We start from the raw sequence: 21081 nt of genomic DNA, 5'->3' as shown, positions 1-21081 counted from the left end.
ATTTCCATTAGTACTGCAGAACTCATGACAAAACGCAAGGCACGCTCACCTCATACATGGGTTTCTTCATGCTTTAGGCACTATAAGCAGAAAGGGAAATGTACACTCGCTGTCCCTCTCAAGGCTACTCCAGTTTATCAGTGTGTATCAGGTGGATTTCCAAGCAGTTACTCTGCAAAATGCAGACGGCAGCTGAACTTCAGGGGACCCAGCAGCGCTCAGACCTGCCATGGGAGCGGCCAGCTGTTGTGTTCCTCTTGAAAAAATTCTTACAGAAATAAAAAGCAAACAACCGGTAGTGTTAACAAACAGGGTAAAAGAGTCTTTGTCACTAGATATTGTACACTGCAAACAAAATTCCAATAATGGCACAGGTCCTTTTTTTTGGTTTAAAGAAGCTTGTGTTACTGTAGTTAATGCATGAACAAGACCATGGACTTGTTATTCAGCACAAGTCATCTAAAAGCTTCGATGTCCCAGGGTATCGGTGACTATTCCTACAAAGCTTGGATTCTGTTTTCAGCAAACAGTCACCAAGTAACCAGGGAGGGATTCCTGTTGAGCAGTACATCTGAAACGCAACCACCGAGGTGCGCGAGGCGAAGAAGAGTGATGAGCTGCCCCATTTGTTTACAGCAGCTTCTTGTCGCCGGACTGTCGAGCCCTACTGTGGTAAACTCAACACCTCGAAGTTTTAGTCACAGATGCTGCAGGGCTTCTTGTCCTTGTTCGGTGTAGGAGTCATCTTTATTGGAATTTGACCAATCTCCAAAGGTATCCTGGAAGTGGACGTGTTTCTGTGACGCCTGCATACGCTTCTTATCACGAGAGAAGAAACTAAACCTTCCGGGAAGGGAGGGGAAGGAAAAGAAAGAAGAATATTTACTGTTTGAAAACACTTCAAACACCGCACGCAATACACAGCACAACAAAACACCGAGCAAAAAAATCTGGTTGCATCTGCAAAAATCAAGGCAGTGAAGCCTGATGGGAGGGCATGTCAAAATGTTATTAGAGATGGAGTCATTGCAATCTCAAGCGGTTTGGCTACGGAAGCTTCAAATAAGCTCTAAATGCTGTTGAGTCTACAAGGTGCAGGTATCGTTTTAGATGTATATTCCCCCTTCCCCAGCCCTGAGGTAAAGAAGCGACACAATATAGGTTAGTTTCTTGGCATAAGTAAAGTGGTATCTTTGGCTTTAAATCTGTATAATTTGCCATAAAGCAGAAATAGATAATGTTTATAAGGGTGTCAGCAGGGAAATTCATAAGATAATAAGCCTCCACATTTTTCCAGGTGTACAGACTTTGATAGATGGACTTGATTCCTGGAAAAATAAGTGCATAAATGCACATATGTGCACCAGAGTTTGCAGGAGGAAGGCTCTAAACAAATGCACACAAGTGTGCACGTCATTTCCTATCACACAGCTTGGGTGCTCTAAGATAATGACGTACATGAACCAACAGCCATTTAATACAACAACAGAGCTAAAACCAGTTTTGCTGACAACAGAGCTAAAAAAATACAGTTGGAAAAATCCTTAATATCATTTTATTTGTATAGGATGTAGTTACTCGGTTAGGCAAATCCAATGTTCGTCATGAGTTCGGTACAAGAGGTGTTAGTGCGCTGTTTAGGTCTGCTGAGAAATGCAAAAGTTGTGGTTCCAGCTACCAAAGGTTGGAATTGGCTGCTTGCCCGTTTGGTTTAACGGTGCATTTAGGAGGTAAATAGTGTTTTGCTTGCACAGTACCAAGCATAACGCAATTCTGAGCCAGGACAGGAACTGCTAAATCCTTCTACAGTAAATGTCAATATAAACTCAGGTGATGGAATATTGGTCAGGGCATAAACCTGACCCCATGTCCACACCACCCGTCTCAGGTTCTTCTCCCCCCATCTCCCTCAGCATCACGATCCCAACCATCCTGCCACCTTGTGCAGAGCCGGGAGCTCTGCCCTCCGTGTCTCCAGTCTCCTAGGAGGCTGCATTTGACTGTCAGATGAGCTTTGAGGCAGCTTTCCTCAAAAAATATCCTGTCATGCATGCAGGTAAGCATGATGGTGATAATTATTAAGAATATTAAGGATACTTATTTCTTGGCTACAAAATGATATAAAAAGCTACACAATGCCAGATATCTAACGTTGCTAGCAGGACCTGAACGTTTGCATTTCCTGGCTTCGAATGTGGAGCCTTAATAGTGAAATAAGTCTTTTGCACTTCGTTAGCCTCATACTTTTCTACCACCTTCATCACAGGAGCTCAAAAATTCACACACATATGCTGTGTCTTTGAGGGGCCATGTCTGATTGCAGCTGACAGAAGTGTTGCGTGACTGAGGCTTTTGCTGAGCATGTTTGGTCCTGCATGGCCAGGCTTCATGTCTTGAAGTCCACACAAATGACTGCTCTATTTATGCAGTAAGTTTCAAATGTCTAAGTAATTTTTCACTTTATCATGAAATTAAACAATAGAAAAATATGTTTGTAAAATCTCTACACGAAGCAGAAGGGTTAGGCTTTTGTAATTCCTTCTGAAACGATGAGAATTGTTATTGTGCCTAGAAAAGGATGTTTGGGAAAAGCCTGTCCGTGTGGAGAGGAAGGGAATTTAAACGCTGTGTTTCTGCTGTCAATATGAGGATCACTAAAGCAGCAGTTCTAATGCAAAGAGACTTTGCATTAACAATTATCAGTATGTCTCCCAGGGACAGCCAAGAAAAGGATGATAGAATAGATTATTGAGTGTGTATACTCTATTGCAAAATCCATAATCAGAGACAAAATATACAGTGCAGAGATAGAAAGACATGGAAGCAGCAGCCTATAAGTAACACTGGACATTAATGTAGATATCAGCCAGTACATTCTGTAAACCTAACTGATTGGTAACCAGTCATTAGAACGACATGGGTTTCTTCAAAAGTATTGGTGTGAATTGTGAATAGGCACACTTAGTTAGCAAAATTAACAGATGCTGGTTAAAATTGCATATTGCAACGATTTTCTATGAGTAAGGAGTGGTTTAGCATGGTAACATTAAGGCAAAAGGTGATAAAATGTCAATACTTGAGGATGAGCATGGGGGACTACGATGAGTTGAGTACTGACTGGTCATTCTGATGGGCACTTTGTTCCTCTGTGATCCCACAGGCAGCCGATGAGAATGTAACCAGCAGCGCATGTTAACACGGGGTCATGCAAAAGGGAACCACGATACCAAACATTTAAAGAAAAATTCCTACAAGGGACACAAGTCTTCTTATTGGCTGCAATGTGGGATCGTCTGGAATCAATCCAGCTGCTACCATGGGCATTATGGCTGTAAAGATCCTGGTCAGGAAAGTACAGACACAGAAGAGATAAGACTGGAGCAAGGGAAAGAAAAAGCATTCCATTAACAAGAAGAGAGGCAAACATGGTACATGGGGTTACTTTGAATTACCACACAGGACATGTTACAGGAGAGGTGGATCTGCATCACCCAAGACAGCTCTCCTCACTGAAAATCTCTTATTTAGAAAAAACAGTCATTGTAACAGTTTCAATTGCTTTCGAATTTCTAAAAGATACCACTTTTCTGTTTCTGCCTGTGGTCCGGGTTGGATTTCATCAAGGTATGACCACCTCTAGCAATGCAGAGCAGAGTGGATGTTTTCCTTCCCAAGAGACAAACGGGCACATACATGATGAAATGAGGGATGGAGGTGTATGTTACGAACTACAAAACAGGACTCTGCTGTGACTACTGGGTATTTGCACAGAAAACGGGGTTAGACAGGACCAGCATTACAGTTAAAGATTTTACAAATGTTTCACGTTAAAAACCAGTATCGCAGGTGAAATCTTGAAATAACCTCCTATGCAAGCTACTTGGTTAAAGGGCCCGTGTATCTGTTCCAAAACAACCTGCGTCGCTTCACATGCAGAAAGACTCCAACTGCAGGCAGCTAAATACTAATTTGAAACCTTGCAACTCTTGTAGCAGAAACGCTTTCCAGCTGGCCAGCAGCAAGAGTGGTTCTTTGTCAGAGTTCAGCGCTTTTACCACGCATTATACAGTTCAATTCATGCAACGTAGAGGCCGAGAGCGCGCGCGCTGGCGAGGCGCTCCGGCCCCACACAAACCTGCCAACACACCTTCGTCCGTACCTGGAACACCCTCTGTTTTTCTAAGGATTCTCCTCAGAGGTTCTCCCTTGTGCCAAATAGTTTTTTGAACTGTGGACTAATGTCAATTAAAGATTAAGTTGAAATCACGAGAGACGTTTCACTTGTGACCAAACGCAGCTCTCCCCAACACAGTCACTCTAACTGCTATTCTCAGATTAAAAATGAAAACAAACAAGCAAACATTGTTGTATCATTAGGGGTAACTAGAACTTCTGGTTTTATGCATTGTGGCACAGGCCGTGAGCTGCAGAAACGAGACAGACACATCAGCTTTTGTAGACTGCAAGAATTGGAAGAAAACTTATGGCTGTTTCAGGCATTACATCAGTGGCAAACAAGCACGTATCCCTAAAGAGAAAACAAAAGGGTGTTTTCTGCTCAAAACAGAGGGAGCATTTTTAATCCTTGTACTTCTCCTCCTCAGTAAAGCCTCCTGGTTACATTATTTCATCAAAATTCTGACATGTGATGTGGTAGAGACAAATCAGTCTGAGATCAGAGTGCAGAGTTTGCCTCAAATATGCAAACCCTGGGAGTGAAAAAATGCTGATTTATCTCATTTCTGGTTTCCGTTGTTTATGGAGATGCTGCACAGGACCAACAGAGCACATCTTAGATGGCACAGGCTACAGATACATGTGCCTCATTCCCTGAGATGCTGCGTGGTGAAGGAAAAAGGGTCACATTACACAAGGAAGCATCAAACTTCTCTTGAGAGGGCAGCAACAGCCTCTCCTGCTTTTGTATTTCGGCTTTCTGTTTAAACCAGGAGGAAAGGTCTGAAATGGAGGGAAAAGCGAATACCAGTGTTACAAGTTTTCCTCATGTCATTGGCTATGGAGAGTTCTTTGGTTTTGCCGGCAGTGACATTTCCTGTCCTTTTAGAGCACATCTACAAGGACACTGTTGCCAACACACACACACAGGAAGGGGGAAAGAAGAGAAACCCACACTAGCTACATCCATCCAGACAGGCTGCAGGAATAAAACAAACCCGAAAACTATTACAGTCCTTCAGCTTACTTAAGTGAAGGGTTTTATCTTCCCTTATTTAATGTGATGGCTACATTAAGAGAGCAGAAAAAAGCCCAGGGACAGAGCATGACAACTAAAGCAAGTCATTTCATCTTCAGAGCAGTTCAATACGTGCTTCCAGTGTCTGGCAGAAGAGGACTCTCACCAAACCAACATCGTTTTGTGTTTTATCGTGTGTGGTTTGAGAAACAAAATTCAGACAGATGTCTGAAAATGTGCACTGATTAGGCTGATGCTCAACGAATTGTCACTAATAAATAAACTGAGAGGATGAAAGCACTGAGATAGCTGCTTGAAAACACGTCTGTGCCTCCTGCCGCCGCTCGCTGCGTTGCTGCCGCCTCAATGCAGAAGGCAGAGCCAAAGCTGATACCTCGTCAGCGTGTGTTCCATCGTACAATGTCCCCTCCCGTTTTTGTGCTGCCTTTGCTTCATAAATCAAGCATGGAGACTGCAATCCATGCAAACTGCCTAAACTGAAACCAGCCGTCCCCCACAATGGGATTAGCTTTAAAAGGTACTAAAATAAATGTAAAAGCAAAGAGAAGCTTTACAGTGGAGATCTTGTGAGACAAAGTATTATTATCATCATCACAGTTGCAGAATGAAAACTGAAGTCTGAACTCAAGATGTATTTTCTAGTCACATGAGGGGAAGGGTTCTCTCAGCAAATGAAGCAGCACAGACAGACACTGGAGTCTTCTGAAAATAATCAAAAGTGACCTCCTGGCTTTATGATGTTTTGGATCAGTCCAGATCTTCCCATGGAACTTACTCGTACAGGGCTGCTGCTATTATTAAACAAGGACTGAAGGTTATGGACGTGGGGACGGGATGGAAGAGCTTTTTATGTGGAACGAAATGTCTGTTCCAAAATCATTTATGCAGGTAAAAAAGTTAGGCTTCCAGTGTCACAAAAACCAAAGACTTGCTATAAGGTTACAGGACTTAATTTGAAATAAGTAAATGTACAAGAAGGGAGTTTCAACAGACAAATGGATTGGCTAACACTGCAGTTTTGTAATTAAGTGATATTTCAGTAGATGTAAACCTCTGACAGTAAGCTTAGGTTTTGGACAGCAACATTAAATACTTCATGATAAGAAGGTGGGGTTCTTTATAGCCAGGAAAGCTGGCATCCTCTCCAGCAGTGAGTTTGTTCTGCAAACAAAAGGTTTATGTGCTGTACACATAGGGCATATCAGGGTCTGAAGGCTTAAGCCAGCAGGGAAATGGGCACAGCGAGGTCATGGGAAGCTTTGCTCTCCACACCCAACTGCTGCAGGTCTGCAGCTGGTTTTACTCGTGACCAACACTCTTTACACGTCTTCCGAGCATGACCAGAAGTTTCTGACCCTCCACCGCCTTGGGATGTGTGTTAAGGAACTGGTCCTTGCACTTGAACAGGAGCATTGTTCCTACAATCCTCACACGCTGAGACCCAGCACTGACTTCAGTTTTGGGCTCCCAGGACAGGTTGAGCTGTGCTCTGGATAAGAGCACAACTGGCAGCACCTCCCTTTGGAGTCTGACTACGTGGCCCAGACAAGAAAATTCTCTAGGATGAGGTGTGTGTGTTGAAGAGCTCAGCGGCTCGTCCCAGCTGCAATGAAACGTTGCCACACGTGCTCTTTAGGTTACCCTGAACAGAAGGAAACATCAGAACTGGCGTGGGCTTCTTGGGCAGACCAGTGTGGCCCATAAATACCAGCACACAGAGCACGGTTGGACTCCCTGCTGCTGTCTGCACGTAGGGACCTAAATGTACCGCAGGAAATAATCCGAGACTGAACGGTGACCCAGAAGTAGGCAGAAGTTTTGCTCAAAGCCAACTGCTGTTTCATGATACCTGTCAAGTGCTCCTTTGATGTCTCACTCATATACATTAGAGATGTGGTTATCTTAATTTTAATATTCTTTAAAACTGTCCTACCCATAAGAAACATTTAGTATTTGCAGACTATATCCAGTATCCTTAGAAAATATGCTACTTACAGGCGTTTGATTCCAGATTCAGGCTGAGTTGAGGGTTTTGACTGAATTATGGGTGTAGGTTGAGGGGATCTGGTTTCTTCTTCTGTTTCCTCACTTGAAAGAAATAAAAGATAATTAACGTTCTCCTCCCAAGCCATGGAAGTGCTTTAAGTTCTAAAATTCAGTCTGAGGTAGTAGTGTTGATGAAGAAATGCAAAAAGATCTGTTCCAAGCTCATTGAAATCAATGGGAGATTTTTTTGTCAACCACAGAACAGCACCTAGAACCGAGTCTCCTTTCAGTATTTTCTTCCCATTGCAACAAGGAGGGGCAGAAGAGGAACACATTGAATAAAAGTTCTAGAATTTTCATTTTAGACCCACTCTTATCCTTGTTTTTTTAAGTTCAAAACTGTTGAATGTTTGTAATCTCTCTAAGATTCAGCGGGAAGCTGGGAGTTAGGGAAGGACAGTTTTGAGGAACCAGATTCAAACTAAAGCCATATGCTTGCAATCTCTACCTTAAGCCTTTGCAGAAATATAAGCTTGTTGGACACATTTAAGAGCACGTTTATGGTTTCTAGACCTGCCCTATGGCTCCTCTGTGTATAGCATGCAACAGGAGAGCAGATCTAACTTACCTTTTGTAATATAAAAGCTCCTCTTGAAGTAAAAACACTTTAGATTTCAATTCATTCCTCTCATGAAGGACATCCCGGAGCTCCTGCAAGGTGAATCTTGGACGATTCGGATCTTTTAGGTCCATTGCCATCTTTTCTGACTCTGAGAGGCAGTCATCGTTGTTTGGTTCTACCTGGGAAATGAAACACGGTCTTTAAATTCACCATGTGAGTGCGTGCCTGAGGAGTGTAAAGTATTTCTCAGTCTACCAGCAGCCAGGTCAGCCACCCGCTCTCCTCGCGGATGCAGAGAGCAGAGTCTCAGAGCTCCTGTGTTGCAGTGACACCTCGCTGGGATACACGCTGCAAATTTGAGGAGCTAACTACAGAAATTCTTAAAGAAAACCCATTTTTTGGAGGCCTGATCCAACCGTCTTTTGAGCTAATGTGTTTGTCAAACAGTTTTGCTATCTATAGGTACAGGATTTCAGGTTAAACCTGGCTGGGCTACAGCTGGTGCATTATCAATTTCTAGAGCAGGGACTGCAGTCCTTGTCCTGCACAGACAAAGCCGCAGAGCGATGCTCGCTGCTCTCTTTGATTCACCCCATTCATTCTTTACACGGACTACAGTAAATAAAAGATTGACACAACCTAACAAGAGGTTCAAAGGAAGTTACCCAAACACTTTTCTTCACCCCTCTAGATTAGGGTCTGAGCTGATGCCTGTTCTTTTGGTTGTATATTTGCGCAAATAAGCTATTTTTGCTAGATTTTGCTCAAATCAACAAAGTCTGCGCAGCCGGTAGCCAATGCAAATGTACTTGACTGAAGCCAACAAGCAACGTCCATTCCAGAGCACGCAGCTAGTCCAGCTTGCTGCTCGCCACTGCGGTTCAGTCCAACCATCCTCCTGGCAAAGCGAGCGGGAAACGGCTCTAATTAGAAGAGGCGCCACTGCCACGGAATTGAAGAGCTGGAGAGAGGTACAGAATGCATCCTTTCTCTCCAAACACTGAAGACACTTTCACTCCTGCTGGCTCCAGGCCTGGGCTCCACATCCCCATTTACAAATCTGGGTGTCCTGACTAAATGAACAGCAATGAAATCATCCTTTTCGTGATTAACACAGTGTTTGCCCCATTCAGCAGTGACATGTTAACACTGGCTGTCACGTCCCAGGGGGGACCAGGGTACCCCATCAGTTCTTTCATATCAGAAAACCCCTTATCCTATTTTTTGCTCTTTAAGAGTAGCATTAGGAAAGGGAAATGCAGCTTTAGAATGACAGAAGTACTGTTGTATGCACAAAGAAAAATCATTGGAACCATAAAGAGGATGAAGGGATGCACCAGATCAGAGATGGGTCTTTCTCTCAGGGAGCTCCCCAGGTTTTCATTCCTGCTGCTCTGACCTCAGGCCCAACTCCAGATTGACTCTTTGACTGTTCCTGCAAGTACCTGAGTACGCAAGCAGTAATATTTGCTTTTCATGAGCATTTGTGCTAGTAACGCTTCACTGCACTAATTCTAATAGGAAGCGGAAGCAGAAATAAGGCCAAAATTGGTTCATCTAAAAGGTGCCTTCAAATATTTATATATTGATTTGGTGGCAATGGACCGGCTTAGTCCTGACAGATGAGAAGTGCCCTAAACACTGTGAGGACCAAGCGTGCAGAGTTCTGCATTGTCTCTGTGACCCCTTCTGACACTATTTCTTCTACGGTTCACATGCCACCACTGTCACAGTGCGTTGCATCTTTGGGACCCATTAGGACTCACATCTTTGCAAACTCGGCAAAGTTTGTGCTACTTATTAGCTGTTTATCTTTTGGAAATTCCAGACTGTTTAAGGGATTGGTTTGTTTTCCTCTGGGGAAGGGGTTGATGTGTACAAACAAAATTAAGCCAAGCGTAGTGATACAGCAGTACCAAACCGCTATCTGCCTCCAATCCAAACTAACAGCTGATGCTCCAGAGATTTTGGATCGCTTCATGATGTTTTTAATAGAACACTTTCCTTTGAAGCAAGGATTTGTTCTGGTATTTGGCAAATTCCGCATCTATCATGTTTATCCAAAGAAAAGGTGCTTGGTATGAAGCCTGATGCTCTTTAGAAGGCTGTTTAAAAAGTGATTTAAAGTGCGTCTTACCTTCTCTTCCTCCCCATTTTGGCTGTCCTCACCCTGCAGTTTTTCTCGCAGCTTCCCCAGCTCTGCTCGCAGGTTGCCCATCTCCTGCTCCTTGGTTTGCAGATAAGCCTCTAACTCCACCTTCTGCTCAATCAGCGCCTTCCCCTGAGCCTCAACAACGGTGATCCGGTGCCGCAGATCGTGGTTTATTTTCATTAACCTGTTCTGTTGCTGCTGAAGCTGCAAAACATTGATGCAGTAGGTCAGCATCTTTCAGCCATGATCACCAAGTCCCAAATATACTGTTGAAGAAAAAGTTGTGTGTTCCTATTGAACTTAATCTGGAAAATTCTCCCCCGTCCTCCTCCTCTTTGCCCCCAGATTATTTTTTTTTTAATATCTAATTATCTACTGCAGTTGCAGTCACCGAAATTTAATTGGTTTCCAGAGTAAAGAGGCATTTTTTCCCCTAGTAAAGGGAATTCTCCAGCTAAAAGCAAATTCATCACTTCTGATATTATGTTTCAAAAAAGCAAAGCTCAAGGACAGGGTGGCTTACAGGATTCTGAATCAAATCTTAACCCAGAGCAGAGGAAATACAACATAGAGGAATGCTTAGTATTCAATTGATATTACAAGTACTTTTCTTGGAGCTGTTAGGCTCCCTCCTAAGGCAGGATGTGACCTGCTGGGCATTGTATGGACAGCATCAATTTGAAAGGCCAAAGGCACGTGGGTAGAGTGAAGATCATCTGGGTCTGGCCTCACTAGTACCAGAAAAGTCCCACGGCCTCAGGAGATGAGGATGGGAAGCAAAATATGGGTCAGGAGGTCATTCCTCCTGACACAGAAAGAACCAAGATGTGACACGATTCCCAAAGTCTCAGTGGAGTCTGTGACTCACCTGAGGCTAAACCCAGATCTCTTGTGCTGTGGTTCCCAGAGCCACCCATCCTCTAAGTGACCTTCTGTTCACTGCTGGCAAAAGTGACCCGGGCATTAATTTAAATCTTGAAAGCAGACTATGGAAGTATGGGTGAGAATGAAGAGAAATAGGAAGACTAAGAGCCACTTACAGCCTCTACATCCTCATTTTTAAGTCCAAGTTCCCGGTCCTTTGCTCTGATTTCATCCCTCTGTTTATCTACCACTTCCTTCAGCTTCTTCATGACTTGTCGCTCTCTTTCTGACATTCCTGGTTAAAAAAAGAACACAGGAAACAAACTAAGGACACTCAGGAGCTGCTGAGACCGAGAACAATAACAGTGAGAAATATTTAGGTAAAGACTTTGGAAGTTGCCCGCTGGTAGAATTACAGAGAAGCTGTTGGAAGAAGCTTTGAAGGTTGCTTCAAGGGTAACAGGAACACAGGTGACACAATGCAATCCATAAAGCTGCTGCACAGAAGCTCCTTAACAAAGGAACTGACAGTCCTCAGAAACATTTGTAACAGGGGAGTGACACTGCTCCATCTTGCTGCCTCAGCAGTTTTACACCACTGTTCACACTGCGCACTGGGAGCTTGGTTATCTGTGTGATAATCTGCACAATCAGCTGGCCAAGATCCACTGAAAATTGTAAAAAGGATGGTCTGGATCCTCAGCAAGATCTGAACAGCACGTCAGTGCCATGGATGGCATCTAGATCCAAACAAGCCCAGGTGAACTGGGCTAGAGTGATTTTACGTTGAAACCCAGTTTTGTGTTGGGTGAAAGGGAGAAGAAGCAGGACCTGCAGAGGGCACCTCCACCCTGAGCCTAGGACAGAAATTTAGTTGGAATTATAATCACATATTTTCTCCTCATGTTTTGCAACCCTTTCCCCATCCTACTGTATGATAACTCGTATTTAGAATAACTGTACTTCAGAGAAAAATGCTACAGGGCATTTCACTTTTGAAAGATGATTGGAACATTGTCAAGAATCCAACATCCTGTTTGAAAATAAATAATGGACTGGATTCATCTGACATCTGACCAACAAATCACCAGGAAATATCATAAATCACAGAACAGGAAGCTTTTTTCCATTATTTGCCATTCGAGAGATAATGGAGAACTCCTGGCACTCCAGTGATGGGCTTTTCAGAGCAAACACAGACCAGATGATTTAACTTGGTGAGATGATAAATCTACTGCACTAACTGCGCGTGGACATGCAGTTTGATGGTTGTCAACTATCACATAAAACCACGTTGCACAACGTGAGCCATAGGATGGCTGGAGATGAAAGCCTGTCACCAGGGTGCTGTGTGGCTGCTCTGGCCAAAATCCAGGCCAAGCAGGAGCTCAAATCCAGGCTCTGCTGCTGTCTTGGTTTATTGCCTTTGGCAAACTACTTAGTTACGTAGATCTTCAGCTTCCTCCCTTTACAAAACCCTCTGGGGCGGCTGGAAAGCCAATTCCTTTTTAATACATTAAAGCAGTTCCCACATCAGAAAGATGCTGCATACACATCAAATGTATCCAGCTGCTCAAGTCTCTACTTACTAACATTAGCTCAGACTTTCTGGTTATGTCCTTCCCTCATCAGAGAAATCCAAAGCTGCATGTCATTAGGAACTCCAGCCTACAGATCATCTGCGGTTTGAACTGATGGATAAGGGTCTCGCTGCTGAAGGACCAGAGCTGCGGCACAGCAGAGAACCGCTCTGCTGGGCAGGGGACTGGTGACCACGGCTGGCCCGGGATGTGGTTCAGAGGACACGTTCCTGCCAAACCCCAGAAAAGAGCCGAGAGTGACACGGTGTTCACATTCTAGTATTACATTCTCATCTTCTTTAATTCAGTGGTGTGTGCTGCTCTATTTCTGGATCCTGGTCCTTATCTCTCTGCTCTAGGTTCTAACTCTTTGCAGGATTATTCCTCGCTATGATAACAGCTCGTAGCCACCAGGGAGGACAAGTAGACACTGACACATTCTGCTGCTTAACTCTTCTAATGGATCCACGCTCTCCCATCACAGAGGTCTGATCCAGCACTGCAGCCATAAACCCCAGGACAGGTTCCTGGCTCCAATCTCAGGACTGGACCCAACACATCAGCAGTTTTTAAAACAAAGAAACCCAAAACTTTGCCTTGAAGCACAGAGGGACTGCAGTGAAAGTCCAGACTGGTGGTTTCACCCCAGCAGGAGCCAGGAATAGTGAGTGCAGCTGGATTCATTAGTACTTGCAAGATGCTTTGAGATCTCTAGATAGTAGGTGCTATTTAAAGCATAAAGTACCATTTCAGTGCTGACTGCTTTTCCTCCCACTGTGCTCGTTTTTCTCCCTAACATTTGGTGAACATAAAAGACTTCAGTTGTGTGCACGGATCACTACATTATCCTTTGTATTTCAGGAGGAGGGGAAAGGAAAGGTGGGAAGTGTTTGTGAAACAGTCACATCTTCTTCCATTTCCTCCAGCACTGTGAAAGGGAAGAGTGAAATCACTAAGTGCCCTAAATGTAAAGTAATTAGCTCTAAATGATTCCAAGACTAATAACTGTGGGATCATAAATGGCACGCCCAGCCGGCTTCTCTAGGCACAGCCTATGAGCAGCTTCCTGTGGATTGCTGTGATCATTGCATTGTTCCTGTGAGTTGCTGTGATCATTGCATCGTTCCAGCGAGAGAAAGGGAAGCAACTGAAAAAGAAAATATTTAAAAAAAAAGGAAAAGAAACTGAAAAAAACACCCCACCAACATTATTTATGCTTAAGGACCCACTTACTGTTGTTTATATACCTATCACAACAGGCCAAAGTGCCAGTCAGGGCCCGTGGCACTGCGCCAATACCTGAATACTCAGATTGTTAGTTTTCCTTCACTTTTGAAAGGGGATTGTAGGTTCCTCAGCAGCCGGCACAAGAGGTTCACACAACTGTTGCCGTCCTGCTGCCTCCCTCTGTTCCCACAGCCCGTGTGAGCCAGCAGCTCCCTCGCTGCAGTGACACAGCAGCCTGCCCGTCCTGTCTGACGCGCATTCGGTCAAGTTTGATCCTGGCATTTGGCTGGGATGTTCCAGCCGCTCGGCACCATCAGGAAGCGCTCGGTTTGAGCTCGGGATGAGCAGCATTAATGGATTTTGCAGACTCACTTCTAACCCCTCCTGCGTATTTTGCCGCACATCCTTTCAAATGAGCCTCGTCTGCTCAGCCCCTCGGCAGGTGCCCCCTGTGCGGAACACTCCTGTTTAGACAGGATTGCATCCCTTTCTCCTATAAACACCTTCATTATGCTAAAGCAAGGCTCTGCGACTATGAGTTGGCAAGGATTGAATCTCGAAGTCTTGCACACCCAAATCACTGCCCTCTCTTGCCTGCGCTAAAAATAACTTCTTTAGCTGTCTGGTGAGTTAATCCCAGGGGGTAACCACTGAGGGAGACACCATCACAGAACTAAATCACACCGACATACAAAGAATGGAGTCTGGTCAGAGTATCTAACAGAGTGTCTAGCTTGAAAACTTGCCCCTGTAGACTCTGTACATATCGTATCAAATGATGGAGACTGAAAAAGAGCAGCATGACTGCTTATTGACACTATCCAAATAAGTCAGTTGAGATAAATCTATCCCTGTTCACCAATGACAAAATTTCCTAAAAGGAAAACAGTTGGGTTTGATAGAATGGGTCCCATTAAGAAGGTGGAGTTGCTGTAAATTAACGTGATTTGACTTAAGCTGATGATTTTGGCCAAAGAATACCAGTGATCCCGGGATCTGGTCTCTGGAATGGGTTTATAGGGTTTGTTTGTGTTATTATACTTGGTTAGACACAGTAAAAATAACAAGAAAAGCATGCCTGGCATCTGCTTGGCCAGCCGAATGTGAAGAGTATGGCTATATTTAAATAGCACATGAGCTGCAGCGAGCGAGATACCCACTGGAAGAAGGGAAAAAAAAGAAGGAGAGAACAAAGGGGAAGATGATTCTTTATAACAAGACGTCATAGTCCTCATTGTCCATGACTCATCACCGCCATTCTGAAACTTTGCATGGAGTTTGTAAGGCTGATGTTGAGCGACTTCTTTGCCATTAATTGACTCTTATACTGAAAACATGGCACTTGCTGTAAAAAAAGTGGTGATCGTGAAAGATTTAACAATTTTTGCTTTTTGAATATTTCATTATGCTCCTCCCCGAGGCAAGTGAGCAGCACTCGGCCTCTGGGAGGAGGCAAGCGCAAGTTCTGCGGCGTTGGACAGTTTCATCCATCTACAGCGAGCGCCTGTTTGATCCCGACCTCCAGCAGCTGGCAAAGGATGTCGCTTTGTTGCTGGTGCTTTACTGGAGAGCTCAGCCGTGCGCTCTGGTTTTCAGATGGCCGGTGGCTCTGCACGCCATGCAGAGGCTGTTGGCCTTTTGAGGGAGCCACGACTTCCCTGATCGGCAGAACCTGCTGTGAAAGCCCAGAGTCCTGTCCATGCACCAGCAGCTCCCAGACTGACTCACCATCGCTGGCAGGTTCTGCTGCTGGGGTGACGCTGTCCCCGCGCTCGGCTGTCTGCTCCAGCGCTCGGCTCAAGGCCGCCTCATCCCCAAAGCTGCACAGGCTTTGTGTTTGTGTTTATTTTTCCCAGCTCCTCAGCTTAAACCCCAGCAAAGTATCATGAAATGGACTCGGTATCCAGCAGCTTCAAATGATGTGCTGCAAACTGTGGAGCCAACAGACATCTGTTCGTCTGCTCTTTGGAAAGAGCTGTTTGCTGGGCGGTGGGTGAGAGCTGGCGATGGCAATTGTTGCAGTTGCTGCAGTGAAATCCACCTGTACCTGCAAGTCAGAACCTTACGTCTTGAAATACACTCTGCCTCAGGAAAGACGTTGCCCACAAACTGGTCATTTCAACTCTTTAGGATTCACCCACTCCCTGGATTAGAAATCTCTTCACTTACTCTAAATTGGCTCTAAGTCCCAAATAAGTGAGAGAACCCTGAAGGCAGATAAACCAAGTGACATGACTCTCGCCTATTCTAGGAGAGGATCACAATATTCTCCTAGAATATCTCCATATGGTGGACTGATGTAATTAAAAAACCTCTTGATTTGCTGCCTTACAGTTATCCTGAATAGATCAAAAGTTGCACTTATTTTTGTGCATGATGGTGAAATAAACATTGGTGAATGGATTATTCCTCTTGAACTAGAAAACAAAAGGAGGGCTTAGGAATGTTTTCTGCAAAAAGCAAACTAAAATGATAGACCAAAAAAATGAAGCTAGGCTTTACTTTCAGAGATAATTCTCAGCCTAACAAGAAGTTGTTCAGGCTTTTCTTTCCCTCCTACCCCCACCTTGTATCACGTCTTCAGTGTCATCATGTATACTGATATTTCCTATTCAGGTAAAAACAAACCCCATACCCGCATTAATCTATAAGAAAAGAGCCAGGCTATCCAGTCAAAATATTTTTTATAAAGTATTGCTTTTTATAACAAAAGCAAGTACTGAATTTGAAATATCAAACTTGCCTTCATGCTTCTGAAATTCCTCTTCTGTGAAATTAATGTCTTTGTGAGACAAGTTTGTCATCAGTTGTTTATTCTCCTCCTGCAGCTGTGCAATTTGGGTAAGAAGGTCCTGTGCTTCCCCTCTCCAGACATCCTCCACCAGTTCTAATTCCTAAAGGGTAGACCGGGACAACACGTTGGTATTTTTAAACACATTACGAGTCTTTGACTCGACTATTTACAGATCAAACCAATAACAATCCCACTGTGATTCTTATAGAAAAACGATTCAATGAGACTACTTGGAATTTCTTAAAGACATCTACTTTTCTAATGCCAGCATCAAGAAACCAACTATCAAAGTCTCTTTTTGTAAACACACGAAGAGACAATTCCTGATGCAAACATTTTCGATGTGCAGGTTACCCAAAGGATGGCTCCTTATGCCCCATTTTGCTGTGAGCACCAGATGAAGGGAACTGCTCTGTTCGACAAGAGAATCAAACATGAGCAACAATCACCTTCTGCATCCCGGGAAGCAGCACAAGGGCTGGTAGAAATGCCCCAGAAATATCCCTCTGCGTGGGCCAGGGGAGTCAGCGCTAGGAACGCTCATTTTGAAAGAGCAGCATCTCCAGCCTAAATTGTTATGAAACACACGTGTAAAATAATGATACAGTGCAGCAAACTCTGAGCTCCGAGTGCACATGGTAAACACAAGGAAAACTGTGCTGCTCCTCATGTAAATGGTTCTCCAGGCAATGTCGTGAGCGGCACCGATGTTGGCGGCAGCGAGACGGGTCATGACAACAACCCCCATTTGTCAGGACACTGCGTGTCAAGAGCAGCTGTCGCCATAAAGGTCAAATTGGGACAAAAAGTATAAAGTCCTCAAGGAAAAACAGTTGTATTTAGAGCTTTACTTGTTCCAAAAGCCTTTTTCATAAATCATATTTCTGCAGCGGGGGGCATTCTCTGTATTTTCACGTATGTGCTTCAATCACAAAAAGCCGCATGCAAATCCCTGGAGCCGGGCTGAGTCACTTGCTGCCTTCTACATTCATCCAGCCCCTTTCCTACCTAACAACAAAACATGCAGACAACAACCCCGCCAAGCACAGCTCTAGGCTAAAATAAGCTCTGCCGAGAGATTAAAGGAGAGAGATTTCTGGTTTGGATGTATGCTCTGATAATGGAAAACCATATTCCTATTGACTTTCTGGTCCAGATATCATTTTATTCCAGTATTTATCACTACATTGTTGTCATTTTATAACACTTGCTAAAAGTTTTGCAGAAAACGCTATATGACAGATTATAAGTAACATATAGGTGTTACAAGCCATGCAGACTTAATAATTAAGAAGTAAATAAAGTTTCATGGATCACCTCTATTTTACTTAAAACACTTTATTGTGAGACAAAAGCAAATCTGTAATGAATTTGATAGTGCCCAATACCTATACCATTTACAGTGATGCTGCATATTACAACTCTGTAGCTAAAATAACATGCTGACCTAGTTTAGATAATAAAACAGCACATTCGTCAGTTTGAAGCAACACACAAAATAGAACACACACAAGCCCCCAAACTAGCTAAACTTACATCATTTATGTGTGGCCACACTGTAAACCCACAGTTAGATGAAAGTTTGCCTAGGCAAAAGTTCTTATTTATTTATTGCTATTGAAGAACCCAATAAATTGGAGGAGAAATTAACTTCTGAGCCCTCGTTAGCACAAGTATTGGACAGCCAAGGCAGATCTCTGTGCCCATGGGTGCCAGCCAGCTCTGGAAACTCCAGGCAGCGTTAAGCCAGGTTTACAGGCAGAACAGATTCACATCTAAAGATTTTAAGTGCTAAAATCTCAAGCTGGTGCTTGCAAGGACCACTTAAAGCTTGTCTGGGTTGGTTTTTGGAGGCTTTTGGGTCACAAATATTTCTCAGTCTCTGGCTTTTTCTGCTTACCAAGTACCTGTCCTGTGAAAGAGTCTTCAAACCCTCACATGGGAACACAGACTGTTCTATAGGGTCTTGGTGCGCTGGGGATCAACTCAATTAAAAAAAATATGTATAATATACTTTATTTTCCCTGTTAAAACATGTTTCCACCAGAGTTTCATCTGGATCATCTAATGCTCCCTGAGCCATTCCCTGTCTGTCAGAGAAGCTGGCAGGGACAGTGAGCTGGCAGGGAGATGAGCTGCCATCTGCCAGGCAGTGTTACACACTGAACAAGTTTAGAAAACTTTTTAATACATCTATGAACTTCAGGAGCATCCACGCAGAACATCAGCTCGTACAACGATACCGGGTGTCACTACCAGGCCCAGTTCAATACCCACTTCACCACGCAGCATTTTGTAGATGTCTGTGATAAAGAATTACTGTTGACTCTGCCTTGGGCAGTCAGTTCTGCCCAGAGGTGACGTGCCGTCCAAAAACCTGCTGGCAGCCAGGGCTCGGGAGACTTAGTTTGGTTGTAGCAGAGGGAGCAGACACCGTATGGGAGCAGCACAACAGAACACCCACTTGCCTCCTTAGATGTGTTAGAAGGGCAAGGTTTGGTACCTATTCTATCCTCTAGACCTTCTTCCTTCATACCTTGGAGACTTACTAGGGCTTTATATATTAAAGATCTTCTACCATCCTTTTCAGAGACACTATAGATTCCCTCTGCAAAATGTTGCAGGAATTATCCTGAATTTTCCATATCCTAAGAGAAAGTCCCCCAGCTGACTCTTTTAAAACATAAAACTTGAATTTACTGAAATTAAAGCCAACTCTTGAAGTTTAAGTCATCTACAAATTCCCTTTCTCCTCGTTATTCTGAATCTGTGCAAGCAGGAATGGCATAAGGCAGCAATGATTTAGCACAGTCACTTACAAGAACCATTCTTTAAGGAGTAGCAAGTGGAGCAGCTCGTGCTGTCCTGCCACATGAGGGTAACAGGGTAGGGAAACGATCTCTACCTTGGGCTTTCATGGGAACAGGGTCAGGGGACACTGTGACCACCCCAGATCGAGCCAAGGGACGACATCTTAGCATCAGAGGATGGAGCAGGAATCCGGGAGACTTCTCTTCCCTACTCTTCATTGCTCTGAAATCACTTGATCCTCCATCTCTGTCCTATGACTTGCCTTCCTGATGAGTGTGCCAGGAAAACTAGACAGCTAAATCATTCACAGCTCTGGAGAGAAGTGTATTATTGTCTGTGACCTTCCCTGGCCTAGCAGGAAGCAGCACTGTCCTCTCCTCAGGAGCGGGGATGGAGCAGGAATCCTAATCGGGGAGACGCAAGGGGAAGGATATGCGGCGACTGGGGAAGGGGTGGAGAAAGGGAAGGAGGAAGGAAACTTCCAGGAGGGAAAGGAAAACAACAACACACCCAAACCCTCAGCCACGCTGTGGCAGCATCCGCGCCGAGCCCGGCGCCTGCCCCGGCCGTTCGCCCGCGTTCCCCGCCGGCATCGGAAAACCCTGGCCCGCACCCCGGCCGCCCTCTTTGTTTTCCCGGTGGCGGGCGGGGGGGGCCGGGTCCCGGTTGTCCCCCGGGCCGGCTGCGGCAGCCTAGCCCCGCCGCGTTCCCCTGGGCCCCATCCCGCACCTTCTGGTGCTTCCGCTCCTTCTCGATGCGGTCCATCCTCTCCAGGCGCAGGCGGTCGAGCTCCAGGCGCAGCTCCTCCATCTCGGGGTTGATGTGGTTGCGGCTCACCAGCACCTCCAGGATCTCCAGCACCCGCACCACCTTGGGCATGAGGCGGGCGATGGCCTCGCAGCCGTGCTGATCGATCACCCGCTCAAACTCCTGCCCCACGGCGGAGGCGATGTCGTACACGTCCATGACCGTCAGCTCCGCCGCGTTCTTCTCCAGGGCGGGCGGCGCCCCGACAACGTCCATGGCTCCCCCGGCCCCGCTGCGCCCTCATAGGCAGCGCCGGGGCTCCCTCCGGCAGCCGCCCCCGCCTCCCCGGCGGCCCCGCGCAACTCCCGCGAACTCGGGCGGACGGGGCGCGGGGGGGTGTTTAAACTTGGCCGGGCGGCGGGAGGGGAGCGGCGGCGGGAGGGCGGGCGGGCGCGGTCTCCCCGGCACCCCCGCCCCGTCGCTCGGGGCCAATGGCCGGTGCCGGGCGGGCCGGGGGAGGCTCCGCGCATGCCCGTGGTCCCCGCGCCGCTCCGGGCTGCGGGCGGGCGATCCCCGCGGGAAAGCCGCTGCTCCGCGGGGGTTGGTTTCGCAGAGCAGCGTCGGCGAACGCGGGGGATCTCGCTTGCGCTGAGATGCTCCAGCAGCGGGATTGCTCGTGGTACCGACCCTGAAGAGAAGCTGCCAAATTAATGGGTACTGTGATTCAGTTACAAAAGACGTGCCCATCATTAACCGATTGACATGATAAATGCTTTCTGACCATCTGCAAAACGAGGGGATATTTTTCAAGTTTTAGATCCTTCTGCATGACAAGGGGGAGACAAAAGATTAAGTAATATATTGTCTAGAAGCAGAGTGCTTAGTTTATATTTAACTAATAATTAATAGATGTATTGTAAGTAAGAAACTAAACAATTGTCACTAAGGCCATCAATTACTTTTTAGTACAGATGTATTTAATTTTTTTTTTAATTATAATGCTTAAGTAAAGATTGTGTGAATATAAGCAATGCAAGAGCATCCAGTCGTCGGAGCACTTATAGAGGATGGATCTACGTACAG

At 45.2% G+C, this 21081-nt stretch overlaps 1 protein-coding gene across 1 annotated transcript; it reads right to left on the bottom strand.

Moving 5' to 3' along the window:
- Positions 1 to 698: 698 nt before the first annotated feature.
- Positions 699 to 20274, bottom strand: RILPL1 (Rab interacting lysosomal protein like 1; the record flags this gene model as incomplete). The annotated part of the gene is made up of 7 exons (XM_080355624.1): positions 699 to 843; positions 7211 to 7303; positions 7830 to 8002; positions 9961 to 10179; positions 11016 to 11134; positions 16390 to 16540; positions 19981 to 20274. The coding sequence occupies 7 exons, from the start codon at positions 20272 to 20274 to the stop codon at positions 699 to 701; spliced, it is 1194 nt and encodes a 397-aa protein (XP_080211750.1).
- Between the last annotated feature and the right edge of the window lie 807 nt (positions 20275 to 21081).

The sequence above is a fragment of the Nesoenas mayeri genome (assembly GCF_963082525.1).
Source record: "Nesoenas mayeri genome assembly, chromosome: 17".
Lineage (NCBI taxonomy): Eukaryota > Metazoa > Chordata > Aves > Columbiformes > Columbidae > Nesoenas > Nesoenas mayeri.
Note: the sequence above shows the minus strand (reverse complement) of the source record. Positions and strands in the feature narration are given on the sequence as shown.